A 13,266-nucleotide genomic window follows, 5' to 3' on the forward strand; every position below is an offset into this window, starting at 1 on the left:
ATTTATTTATTTCATCATAACTGATCATTCATTGTCATCTGATCATTCGCAGACTCAAAAACAGGACATCACCATAGAAACTTTACAGACTGAGTTTGAGCAAACCAGTGAAGAACTGGACAAACTAAACACATCCCACCTGGAAGAAAGAGCCCAACTCATTCACGATCTTCAAAGCTGTGAGCGGGAGATTGACAGTCTGAAAGATATTCTGTCTGCAAAAGACAAAGAGATTTTTGCCCTGAACAGTAGTGTGCTGGAGTATACGGAACAGGTTACAGTCCTCAAACAAGACCTTCGACTCAAAGAAGAAACTTTGCTTCAAGTGGAAAATGCACTGAGTAAGGCGGAGCGAGAGGCTGAGATTCTTCGCGATTCTCAGACTTCAGATCAGCAAGTCCTAAATAGTAAGATTGCAGTGCTCGTTGAGAATCTCAAGTCTGTTGAGGTGGAGTTGGACAAGACCAAAGAAGAAAGCAAGTCGAAGGTTGATGAGATTAACCATCTAATAAAACAGGCCAAGGATGATAAGAAAACTATTCAGGACCTGCAAGAACTACAAGCTGATGCACAGAAACAGATATTGAGTCATCGTTCTCAACTTTCTGAACATGAAAAAGTCATCTCTTCACTGAAGGAACAGCTGACCTTATCTACCCAAAGGCAACTTGAGTCTGAGGAAGTCATTGTGCAGCTCAAGAACATCAACACAATCAATGAGAAAAATGCAATGACAGAAGAGATATACGAAAAAGAACTGAAAACTCTGAAGGATGAAAAGAACAAACTTCTATCCCAACTGGAAAAATACAGTCATGACATGGAATCGTTATCCCAACAATTACAGGAGCAAGCACAGATTGCGGACAGTGTCAAACACGAGATGGAGAAAAAAATGGAAATCATCACATCACTGGAAAATCAAATCAAGGCAAATGATATCGAGGCTGAGGATGAGAGACAGAGATTTAACTCTGAATTGCAAGTGAGGGATTTTGAAAATCAGAAATTGTGCAAAGAAATTGATGGCAGAACTGAAAACATATCCAAAATGACGGACACCTTAAAACAAGTCGAGGCTCAGAAAGAACAACTGCAAGAAAAGCTTAAAAGGCTCACTGAAGATCTGGAACTACAGAATCTCAATGGACAGCAACTAACTGAAAAAATGACATCTGCGCTTGAACTTAACAGCAGTCTGGAGAAGCAACTGCAAAGCGTTAGAGAGGCCAATGAACGACTTCAGCAGGAAGTCACTGAAAGAGAGAAGACCGTATCAGAAGTGACATTTGAAAGAGATTCTCTGCATAACAAATTATCCGCAATAGAATTACAAGAGTCACAAAACAACACTATTATTCAAGCGTTAGAAAAACAAAAAGAACATTTGATTTTGCAAACTAATGAATTTAAGAGAGATGCCGAACAAAACTCGCTCTCACACAACGAGGTTCTCCTGGCTAAAACCAACGAATGTGGTCGTCTCAATCAGCTACTCGGGGAGAAGGAAAGCTTCATTGCACAGCTGGAAGGTGAACTGCAAAGCTCCACTGCTAAGGTGGATGAGTTGCAGCATACCATAGAGCAGAAACAGCGTCTGGCCTCCGATCTTAGAGCAGAATTAGAAACCCAACGAGATGAGCAAGCACAGCTTCAACAAACACTGTCTCTCCTTGAAGAACAGGACTGTAATCTGAAGTCTAGGTTAAGCGAGAAGGATGCCAATTTGAAGGAAAAACTGGAAGAGTGCCATAGTTTGCAGAATGAAATTATTCTACATAAGAATTCGGTTTCGGAGCTTAAAGTGGACGTTGAGTCACTCAATACAGAACTATCACTGCTTTGCAAGAAACTGGACGAGAGCGAGCAACAAATCCAAAAACAAAAAGACGACTTTGATAAAGCAACACAAACTATCCAGTCTTTAAATGACAAAATCAATGAATTACAAGAACATTCCAGCAAAACCGAGTCTGAAGCTGTCTCAAGGGACACCGAGCTGAGGACCCTTCGGAGTGAAATTGATAGCATGGCAGAACAAAACAAAGACCTCGATGCAGCTTGCAAATCCAGAGAAAATCAGCTTGAGGAGCAAATGCAAATTGTGTCAAACCTTGATAGACAGCTCAAAGTCACTCTTGAACAAAACTCCAGTTTTAGCATGAAAATAACTAGTCTAACAGAAGACAATCAACAACTACAAGAAAAGTTGTCCCAAAACCATATGTTAGCTTCTGAGTTAACAGCCGAGAATAGCCTGCTGCAAAAACAGAAATCTGAGCTTGAGGTTCAAATCTTAAATGGTCAGACGAAAATGAATGATGTTCTTAATGAAAAAGATGAGCTTATTGTTGCAGTCAGTAATATGAAGCAGGTCCTCAAGGAAAACGAAATATCAAACAAACAGAAAACAGAAGAATTTAGCTCTCTTTCAACAACACTGACCGACACAGAACGACAACTTCAGAATTTACAAGAACAAGTTAATCAGCTAAACCTGTTACTGGCTGAGAAAGAACAAATTCTGTTGGATAGGAATTATCAGTTGGATGCTCAGCAGAACCAACAGCTGCAATTACAGGACACAATATCTATGCTTCAAGAACAGGGATCTGCGCTAAAGTCAGGGCTGATGGAGAGGGACACGATGTTGCAGCAGAAATCAGAGGAATGCATTGTTTATCAGAATGAAGTGGTCCTGCAGAAGGGCCTTGTGTCGCAGATACAGAGCGAGATTGACTCGCTCACCCGAGAGTGCGGCGATGCCAAGCAACAGTTGATGCAAAAGGAGCAGATGTTAAAAGATCTAGCAAATGATTTTGAAAACCACAAGGAAGAGCTAAATAAACGTAGTGAATCAGTGATTTCCCTTAGTAGTCAGATTGGAGCCATGAACGACAGTTTTGCAGAGATGGAGGTTGAAATGAGCAGCTTGAAAGATGCCATAGAGAAGCTCACCTCAGAAAAGCATCAGCTCACACAAGAGAAGGACCGAGGGAATGCTGAGATAGTTGATTTAAAAGATGCCATTGAAGCACTGACTCATCAGAATATGCGATTCCAGTCTGAAATTGAAAAGTCTTTTCCCGAGCTGTCCAAAGCACACAAAGACCTTGCAGATTTAAAAACAACACTTAGTGACAGGGAAGTCCAACTGAAAACTTTACAGTCAGAAATAGAACAGCTTCATTGTGCCACCCAAGAAAAAGATAACTCCGTGAAACAGCAGGAAAATGCAATCCAACAACTTAATAGTCGGATCTCTGAACAAGAGGGGCTGCTGAAACAGAAAGACGATGAAACATTTGGTTTAAGGATTCAAGTTACAGAACTCAGCGGTCAGGTAGAAACTCTTACGTCTGAGTCCACTGTATTGCAAAATACAATGGACAAAAAGGAGCAGGCTAGTCTTGAAGATGAAAGAAATTTCTCACTTGTCACTGAAAATTTGAGTGGCAACCTTCAAGACAAAGAAAAGGAGTGCGAGAGCCTGAAAGAGCAAATTTCACACCTTGAAGAATCAGTTTTAAAGATGAACAGTACCCTCCAAACACAAAGAGAAGAAACAGAAAATCTGGTCAAAGCCTTGGAAGAAAAAGAATCGAGTCTTTCGGCACAATCACAATCACTTGAAGATTTGCAGAAGAGAGCAGATGAGTCGTTGCTCTTCAAAAGTCAGTTCATGGAAAGCACAGAGTTATTGTCAGAGCTCCAGAGTCAGATTCAGACGCTGTCCTCTGACTCTGAGAACCACAAAAAGTCAGCGGAAGAAACACAAAGTGCCTTCATTAACCTACAGGAAAAGTATGCAGCTAATTTGGAGGATTTGCAAGATTTGAGAAAGCAACTATCCCAAAGGACTGATGAAGTGTTAACCCTTACGAAGCTGTCAGATGACGCCAATCGTGAACACGAGAGAGCACAGACCGCCATAGAAACTCTGAAAGATGAGCTATCCGCAATCCAAAACAACCTTAAGAAAACCCAGGACCTGAATTCTCAGCTGTCAAAAGAAAAGGAAGAAGCATTCAGCTCTCATCAAAAACGTGTCTCCCTTTTGACCACTGAAATAGAAACCCTAAAAACACAACATCTTCAAGTTGTGGCACAAATGAATGCTCTGGCAGAAAACCTGGAGCAGAGAGAAATGGCGCTCCATGCGATTAACAGTCAATGCACAGCCCAAGCCAAACATACATCTCAAATGATTGCAGAAACACAGAAACTAGAATTACAGAATAAGAAGCTTATTGAAGAGATTCAGCAGTCAAAGGAGGAGCACCAAAGGTCTCTTACAGCGGTCAATAATGAAAAGACACACTTAGTCAACGACGTTCGAAAACTTCTTGCAGAGAAGGAAGAGCTGGAGAGACGACACCGTGAAACTGGGACATCCCAGGGGGAGCTCATGGCTCAAATGGAGCAGCAGTCCCGCAGCATGAGCGAAAGCGTCGACAAAATGCTGTCTGAGAAGGAGAGCCTTCAAGCAAAGGTTAGTGTCCGAGATGAAGAAATTTCACAATTAAGAGAAACTCTTCACAAGACCGAACACATTCTGCAAGACTCTGAGAAAGAGTGGCTGCTAGTTCTAGATAGAGAAAAGCAGGATAAGAATCTACTTGCAGAACAGTTGAGTCGTGTTGAAAAGGAAAGAGAGGACGGAGATCGTGAAAACGGTCACTTGCAAGAGGCTCTTAAAGCTGTGGCACATGAGTTAGAAGTACTTGTAAGAAAAAACAGTGGTACCATCCTCTCACCCATTGCCACTTTAAGTGTAGACAGAACACATTTACAGCACATGATTAAACAAGTTGAAGCAAATCATCAGTCTGAGATAGATGCTTTGACAAAGATGTTGGACAGTACTAGAGCAGATTTACAAGAAGTCCGAAGTACGCTTGATCATTGTGAGGTTAAAAAATGTCAAGAAATTGAGAATTTACAGAGTCAGTTGAAGACCGTGACAGAAACTGTACGTGAAAACTCGTCTTTGTCTGATGAACTAAAAGCAAAAGACGATCAAATGAACTGTATGAGCATTCAGATTGCTCAGCAAAAGGAATTACTTAGTGGGCTCAGTCAGCAGTTAAAAGATAAAGATGTGTCCATTGCCCAAGTCATGGAGGCGGCCTTAAATGAAAGGGTGAAACTTGGTGAAGAAAAGGCCCATCTATCAAAACAACTCGCGAACATTCAAAAAGATTACCAAACTTCCACAAAGCGGTATGATGACATTTCTCGGCAGCTGGAAGAACATGTTTCATGTTCACTCAGGGAGAATGAAATTCAAACCTCAGAAAAACTTGAGCTGGTGAAGAAAAACGATGAGCTAAAATCTGAACTATCGAGAATATCGGAAGAGAAAGATACAGTCAAGAAAAAACTGAAGGCCTCTCTCCTTCTCCGGAAGGATCTGTTGAAAAAAGTTGAGGAGTTAGAAAAACAAAATGAAGAGAGTATTAACAATGAAAATAATGTAACATTTTTACAAAACAAACTCTTAGAAAGCACCAAACAAGCTCAATCCACAGCCAAAATGTATGAAGATAAGGTGTTTTTCCTTGAAAAGGAGTGTCTTGACAAAGTCAATGAAGTACGCACTTTGCAAGCCACGCTAAGTGAGAAGGAAATGTCACTCAATGAAAAAAACGCCCTCATCAAACAACTTCAGGCAGTTGCTGCTGAGCGCGAGGATAACTTTGAACAAGATAAAAAGAGCATGATGCTAAAAACGCAAATGCTCGAGAGCGAAATCGAGGACTATAAAGATCAATTGAAGGACAAATCTCTCTCCGATAATACTGCTATTGAATTACAAAATGAGCTGACACAAATGAAGCAAGAAAAGGCAATGCTGCAGAAAAAGACGCAGGCTGCATTGTTGGCACGAAAAGAGACTATGAAGAAAGCTCAAGAAAGTGAGAGGCAATTAACCAAAGAATTATGTGAGCTGAAAGATGAATACAAGACTGTCTTGGACCAACACTGTCAGCAGACCAATGAGCTCAAGGTTGTCCAGTTGGAACTGAACAACAAGCTCAGGGAATTAGAAGAACTCCAGAAAACGCTGTCTTCTTACTCAGATGAACTGGAAACTTTAAGACGGCTTGTCCAGGAAAGGGATCAAACTGTGCAAGATTTAAATAATTCTTTGGCGGAGAAAGAGAGTCAGTGTCATTCTCTATCAAACCTGCAAACTGAACTCGATACTATGAAAGCACAATTAGAGTCATTAAAGAAGGAAAGTGAAGACAAGGTTCTTGTTTTGATGGAGAAAAGCGCAGCAGTGATTAACTCAAATGTCCATGTGGCACAGAGTGGCTCAGAGGAAGCCCACAAAGCTGTAAAAGAGCAGGTAGAAATGGCGGTGAAATACCAAGAACAACCTAAAGATTCTCCTGGAACATCTGAAATAAAGCATCAAAACATAATGGAAGAGAAGAAGACTCTTGTGGAGCAGGTGGCAGGGGTACCGCAACATCTGAGCGAGAAGGAAAGTAATCTGACAAACGATCTCGAAAAAGCCCCATATGGAAATGTGGAAACAAATGTGGAAACATTGAAGCAAGAAAATGAAAATTCTGTCAGGATAATTGCTGAACTCAGGGATGAGTTAGCCATGCTTCATTTGCAGCTACACCACTGCAAAAAGCCGCTTCATGAAGACACACTGGAGAGGCCCATCAAGCAAGAGCATGTTACTGAAAATGAGCTCAGTCCTGTTTACAGATGTGCTCAAAACTCCGAAGCAACTCAGAATCAGAACGATGAGTCTGAGCAAAGTCATGAATTGACCATTGCTAATATGAACAGAGAAGTTGATGATCTTCATAAAGCTCAAGAAGATTGTGGTAAAGTAAACGATCTGCAGAGCTACAATAACATGACCCAAGTAACCAGAAAACTTCAAGCTGCTTTAGTTTCACGGAGAGAACTTTTGAAGGAGAATGCATCACTGAAGGAGCAAGTAGAAAATCTGGTGGACAAAGTCAACGTCAAAGAAGCTGAATTTTTTACTCTGGAATCGTCTTTTTCAAAGCTGAAACAACAAACTATCGACCTGGAAAGCAGTATTAAGAGCATTAACATGGATAAAGAGACGCTTAGCTCTGAAGTTGATCGCATCCGGAATGATAATTGTAATCTATCCGATGCATGTGAAAGCTTGAAGCAGACCATTGAAAACATCACCCAGCAGAAGCAAGCCTTTTCCTGCCAGCTGGAATCTCTCAAAGACTCTCAGACAGAAGAGCTGACCAAATGGAAGTCAAGGCACTCTGAACTCAAACAAGACTATGAGTCTCTTTTACAGGCATATGAAAATGTCGGCACAGAAATGGACAAGATGAGACAACTTCTGGAAGGGGCCAAAAGAGAACGACAGGAAGCCCTCGGTAAACTGCACAAATGTGAGACTGAGATGGAAATCCTACAGGGCCAAGCAAGAGAGCTGGATGCAGAACATGAAAGGATGAAAGAGAAAATTAGCACTTTTTCAGAAGAAAAACGGCACGAGATTGACGATATGGAGCAAGCAAACGAAAAGATGAGAAACACGCTGTCTGAGATGAGTGAAAACAACTTGAAGGAAATAACCGACCTGTCTAATAAAAATCAACACTTAGCGGCTGAACTTCTCCAACTGAAGTCATTGTTGGAGGACTACAACTGCCAGCTTTCAGAGATACAGGCTGAAAACAGAAAACTAACCGAAAAACTTCAAGAAGTTACTAGTTCTTCCAAAAAACATTGCTTCGAATCAGCATCTTTTACAGAGGACATGCAGTTTAAACTCGACAAGTCACTCAGCTTGAATAATTCACAGATTGAGAGCCAGAAAACACAACCTGGTGTTCAATTGGAAACCGTGAATCTATTGCAGAACGAAGAAAGAACTGAAGTGTCATACAGCGATCATGAAATACAGCTAAGAGCAAAAGACGATGCCATTAATAAGCTTAACGAAATAATAAGTCAGCACAGCCAGGAAACGATTAGCCTCAATGAAAAGGTCAAAATTTTAGAAGATGACAAGTGTCTTCTTCAAGAGGAACTTGAAAACATTCAAGAGATTTCAGACAAGGTGAAAAATGAAAACGATTACTTGGAAACTGTGATCCTGAAAAACTCTGAAAGAATCGATGAGCTTTCTGAGTGTATCGGTGTACTGGAAGCCCATAACAAGCAGCTGTGTTCTCAACTGACGACGAGCAAGGAGATGTACAGCCAGCTTCGGCAAGAAAAAGATGACGACCATCTTAAATTAGTTGGAGAACTCGAGGAAAAGCTCAAGACCATGCAACGTGGCAGGGATGGGTCCAAGAATGTGAGTAAAGAATTGCAAGAGCTTCTCAAACAAAAACATCAAGAAATAAATTATCTCCAGCAAAACTGCATTAAATACCAAGAACATGTTTTAAATTTAGAAATCTCTCAGAAGACCTCAGAGTCAGCTTGTGAAAACTTGGAAAAAGATCTGAAAAAACTCTCTGATAAGACCTCCATCGTTGAAGAGAAAAACAAACATCTTGAAGCAGATTTAACCACATATGAAGCTCACCTCCAGGAGGCCAAAGAGAAGATCGAGAAACTTGAGTCTGAAAGAAACCATTTGAAATTAGCTCTACAAAATGTTGACTCTGAAAAAACAAAAATAAAGAAAGATTCATCAGAGAAACAAGAGAACTCATTCACTGTGAATGAAGTGTTGTTGCAGAAACGGATAGATGATCTCCAGGATATTAACAATAAAGAAAGCCAAAAAGTTGTTGAATTAAGACAACAGATAGATTCTCAACATCTGAAGCTCAACACTCTAAAGAGAGCACTGGAGACTAACGAAGTAAAGCTATCTGCTTTATCATCTAGTCCTCAAGGGGCAAATACTACAAAACTTTGGAATGATTTGTACCAAAAGTCTTTGCATGAGAAAGATAACCAGCTCAATGAACAAGGTTCTGCGATTAGAAGATTACGGGATGATCTGCAAAAAGAGGTGAATGAACTCATAATGACCAAGTCGAGACTAGAAAAGGCACAAAACGAGTATTCTGTTGCTTCTGCTGCATATCAGAGGCAGGTCTTGGTTCTGAGTGCAAGCAACGCTGAATTTGCTGAGACTGTAGAATTGTTGACTCTTCAAATAAAAGAACTCAATGCTCAAATTGAAAGAGTAGACCAAGACGGACACACCCTTAAAATGCAAATCGCTGACAAGGAAGACAAGATTTCCCAGTTGCAATTTAATTGCGAACGGACAGAAAAGATAAATGCAGACTTGGAATCTCAGTTGCGTGTTTTGCAGTCACAAAACGATAACGTCCGGGCTGAACTGGAGAAACAGAATGGAGTTTCCCTCCAACTGAAAACCCTTCTTCAGAGCAAGAATGCCGAGATCTCTACTCTTTTGTCATGTAAGGACGGCCATATGTCGGGATATCTCGAGCAACTCCAGGCTAATTATCGCTCCCAGGAAGCTGTTTATGAAGACAGGTTAACATATGTACATCATCAAAGAGAAAAGGCTGACAAAGAGTTTAGAGAGCTTGAGGCCAAAGTCAGAAGTATGACAATTAATTTAAATACATCTGTTCAGGAAAACGAGCAGTTGTCAGCCAAGATGGCCGTTGTGAAGACGTCAATGCTATCTTTACAGCGTGAAAAAGAGCGATTAATGTCAGAATACAGAATACTTGAGGTTAAAAGTCAGACAGAGCTTAAAAATAAAGCAGACTCTCCTGATAGTGATGGTGGTGCAACTGGAGACCTCAAACATGAAGTTAAGAAATTACTACATCAAATGGATGATCTAAATTCCGAGAATGCTATGCTCAGGGCCCAGCTGTTTCGTTACAGAGAGGATTTGAATCAAGTTTTATCCTTGAAAGACAGTCAGTTGAAAGTCTTGCTCAAAAAGCAACACGATGCGATCAAGAACCTTGAAGACCAAAAGGTCGCAGCTGAAAAGGAGTACAAGGTGTCTCAGTCAGAGCTCCAAAAGGCAGAAAATGTTAACAGTACTTTGAATGCTGAGGTTTCTAAACTTCAGTCGCAGGTGACACAACTGCAAAGTGACATTGTGAGCCAAAAAGCTACAAATGAAGGCAAGGTGATTGCAGATCTGCAGCAAGCTGTGGCAAATAAATCAGCCGAATGTAATGACCTTCAGCAAAAAGTTGTCTCTCAGAAAAGCCAAATTGATGACTTGAATGCGAAAATGCAAGTGCTTGAAAATGAAACTGACAAAAAACTCGGAGATGCGGATGATAAATATAATAGCGGACTGGATGCCTTAGAACGTGAACTGGAGCTAGTCAGAAACGACCGGGAGACAACCAATCAAAGGCTTACAGAGCTTGCACAAGAACTACTGGAGATGGAGCAACAATTGTCACTGGGCCAGATGCAAAATAAAGACATAAAGGATCAAAATGAGTCCCTGTGTAAAGCAATGGCTGCCTTGCAGAATAATCGGGACCAGCTCATCGAGGACTTTAAGATCTTGCGAAACAGATATGATGAAGAACTCAGAGAGACTCGTGCAACTCTGAACAAAGTTGAGCGCAATCTCCAGGATGCTACATCAGACTTGGCTATGATTACCAAAGAAAGGGACATTATTGTTCAGAAAGTAAGAGCTCTGGAGAGAAAAGATACTCACAAAGAGCTGACCAAGTTGTTGGGTGACCTGACCAAAGCTTTGTCAGAAAAGGAAAAACAACTGACAAAGGTTGTCCTGGAAAATAACACATACAGCAGGCAGCTGTCTGCATTCTCCAGATCCATGGCAAGCCTCCAAAATGACCGTGACAGACTGGTTTATGAGTTGGAAGGGGCGACAAAAGAAGTTGAGTCCTGGCAGAAGTCAGGCCTAGACGTTGTGTCAAGCACGAATGTGGAAAAGTCAAAAGGAAGTGCTTTCCAGATTGAAAAAGATGGGGCGGTAAGTCAAGGCTTAGTGATGGTTTGATGTTTGCTGTTGCTTGCATTTTCTGCTGTTTCCTTTTGCCGACAGCATGGAGGGTTGAGTTTGATTTCCTTTTATATATATGTGTGTATATATATATATATATATATATATATATATATATATATATATATATGCATTTGCTTACTCATGCATGGTTTGTGGGAGTGCACACACACACATGCTGCAGTTCATGATAAACAGAATTCAATTCAATTCTTTAATTTCCTTCACAAGATTAATGTAGTCACCATCTAGTTATAATTTTACTGACAATCGATCTGTTCTTTCTTGTCTTGCAGATGAATGAGCATCAGACTGTACTGTCTTCCAGGAAAGAAGACAGTGATTCCCAGGAAAACAAACAAAATCAAAGGTAAAGGTATATATGAAGAAAAAAAACAACATTACAGAGATGCCAAGGTTGTGCATTGGAAATAGCTCCATCAATAACAGCAAAAGGGCAATCCCTCACCACTTCAACCTTAGAATTAACCTTAGAATTAGTATCATAATCCATAAATCATGCTTTTTGGTGTATGGACTATTAGTATAAAAATGCATATTTAACATATTTTTTGCCTGAATTATGTTTTTTCAAGCATAAAAATGACTAAATGAAGTAATACAAGGCATTCAGAAGACTCATTGAAAGATGTTGTGATAATACAGTATGTGGTATTTTACACTGCAAGCACAAGCACCAGATTTGATCAACGCAACAACAAGCTTTTATTACAGGTTTGAATGATCTCACTATAATCCCTAATATAAATCTTTAATAAAAACATGGCTACTTTTGTGATTGTTACCTACATAAAGCTGAAACTCCTGACGTCACTTCCTGTCTACACCCCGCACTCAGCTTGCCTAGCCCCACCACACGTTTACATGCAGGCGAGCAAGAGCCTGCATGTAAAAAAACACATCAACGCTAACCTTGTGATAGCTTGTTCATTGCACATTGACAGTATTAGCAGCAGATGAATATTACTAAATGCTCTTTATTATTTGCAGGTTTGCAAAAGACATGGAGCCAATCAAGGTAAGTTTGTATATTTCCAATATCGACAGACCAAACACAGAAATGATCCAAACTTAAGTCTTTAAAGAGCACTACAAAAAGTAGACCTACTCTCAATTTCACACTAACCTTACTTAGTTTTATTATTTTACCTACAGCATGAACCAATAGAGATACTGAATGTGGGGCTTTTATTAGCTGTAAACGATAATCATTGTTAATAATGTATCATCATGTAAAAGAGTTGGACATATAATTTGCATACCTATTAATTTATCTGTACTATACAGACTGAACTTGAAACTGAAACCAGGAAAATGCAGCAAAATGGAGAGCATAAAAGAATATTCTAGAGTCAAATTGCATGTTGAGTACTATAATGTTGGCAGGCCTGCACTAAAATTAAGCTAATTTTTCGACTCATACGCTGAACCTGCAGTGCTCCAAAATCATCACCTCGGCCGGAGCTGCATTTTTAAAGACAAAACACCTGCGTTTGCGTGTGGATGACAGGCCAAAACGCATAGAAAAATGTGCATTTTTAAAAAATTTATCTGTGGAATACTGATAAGCATAAAACTCAACTGTGAACCCCCAGCATCACTCCCTGTCCACCCCCATTCATCTCCCCGAGCACGGGAACACATTTACAGTAATGTAATGTCTTGTTTTCTCTAATTAAGTGTAGTATATTGGGTAGTATGAGTGTAAAGTTGACTATAGGGGTGTTATTTTATGGCTACAGGGCTTTAATAATGTTTTAAAAATTTATTTAGAAGGTTGTAAACATGTTTTCTATGTTCTAACCACAAATATATTTCATTTATAAATACCTTGTGGAAATTCACTGATCACTGTCGAGTCTGGAAACAATTACCGTATTTTCTGGACTATAAGTCACTCAGGAGTATAAGTCGCACAAGGCCAAAAATGCATAATTAGGTAGAAAAAACATACATAAGTCGCACTGGAGTATAAGTCGCATTTTTTGCGGGTTATTTATTTTACAAACTACTTGACCAAAACAGACATTACGTCCTCTTGGAAGGGAAGTTCTCTAACAATAGAAGAATAGAGAACAGGCTGAATAGGTGTAAGATATGCTAACACAATGGTTATTCAGCTACACAAAAAATAAACATCAACAGAAAAGGTGTCCAGTGTTGATGTAACATACACCGTTTTTTTATAAGTCGCAGGAACAGCCAACCTATAAAAAAAAAGTGTGACTTATAGTCCGGAAAATACAGTAACTGTGATAAATGAGGGGTTAATG

The 13,266-nt window shown here is 40.0% G+C and overlaps 1 protein-coding gene across 7 annotated transcripts in view; it reads left to right on the forward strand.

Moving 5' to 3' along the window:
• Positions 1–13,266, forward strand: part of LOC131131901 (uncharacterized) — a 41,844-nt gene that overhangs the window by 22,502 nt on the left and 6,076 nt on the right. For 6 of the 7 annotated variants that reach the window (XM_078792614.1, XM_058076924.2, XM_078792618.1 and 3 more), the window contains 3 exons: positions 53–10,942; positions 11,269–11,342; positions 11,984–12,011. In XM_078792614.1, the coding sequence (XP_078648740.1) occupies positions 53–10,942; positions 11,269–11,342; positions 11,984–12,011 (10,992 nt within the window). The remainder of the gene's footprint in view (positions 1–52; positions 10,943–11,268; positions 11,343–11,983; positions 12,012–13,266) is intronic. The other variant, XM_078792635.1, reaches the window with a different exon arrangement.

Source organism: Doryrhamphus excisus, linkage group LG1 (assembly GCF_037039965.1).
Source record: "Doryrhamphus excisus strain RoL-2023G ecotype Guam linkage group LG1, RoL_Dexc_Guam_v1.1, whole genome shotgun sequence".
Lineage (NCBI taxonomy): Eukaryota > Metazoa > Chordata > Actinopteri > Syngnathiformes > Syngnathidae > Doryrhamphus > Doryrhamphus excisus.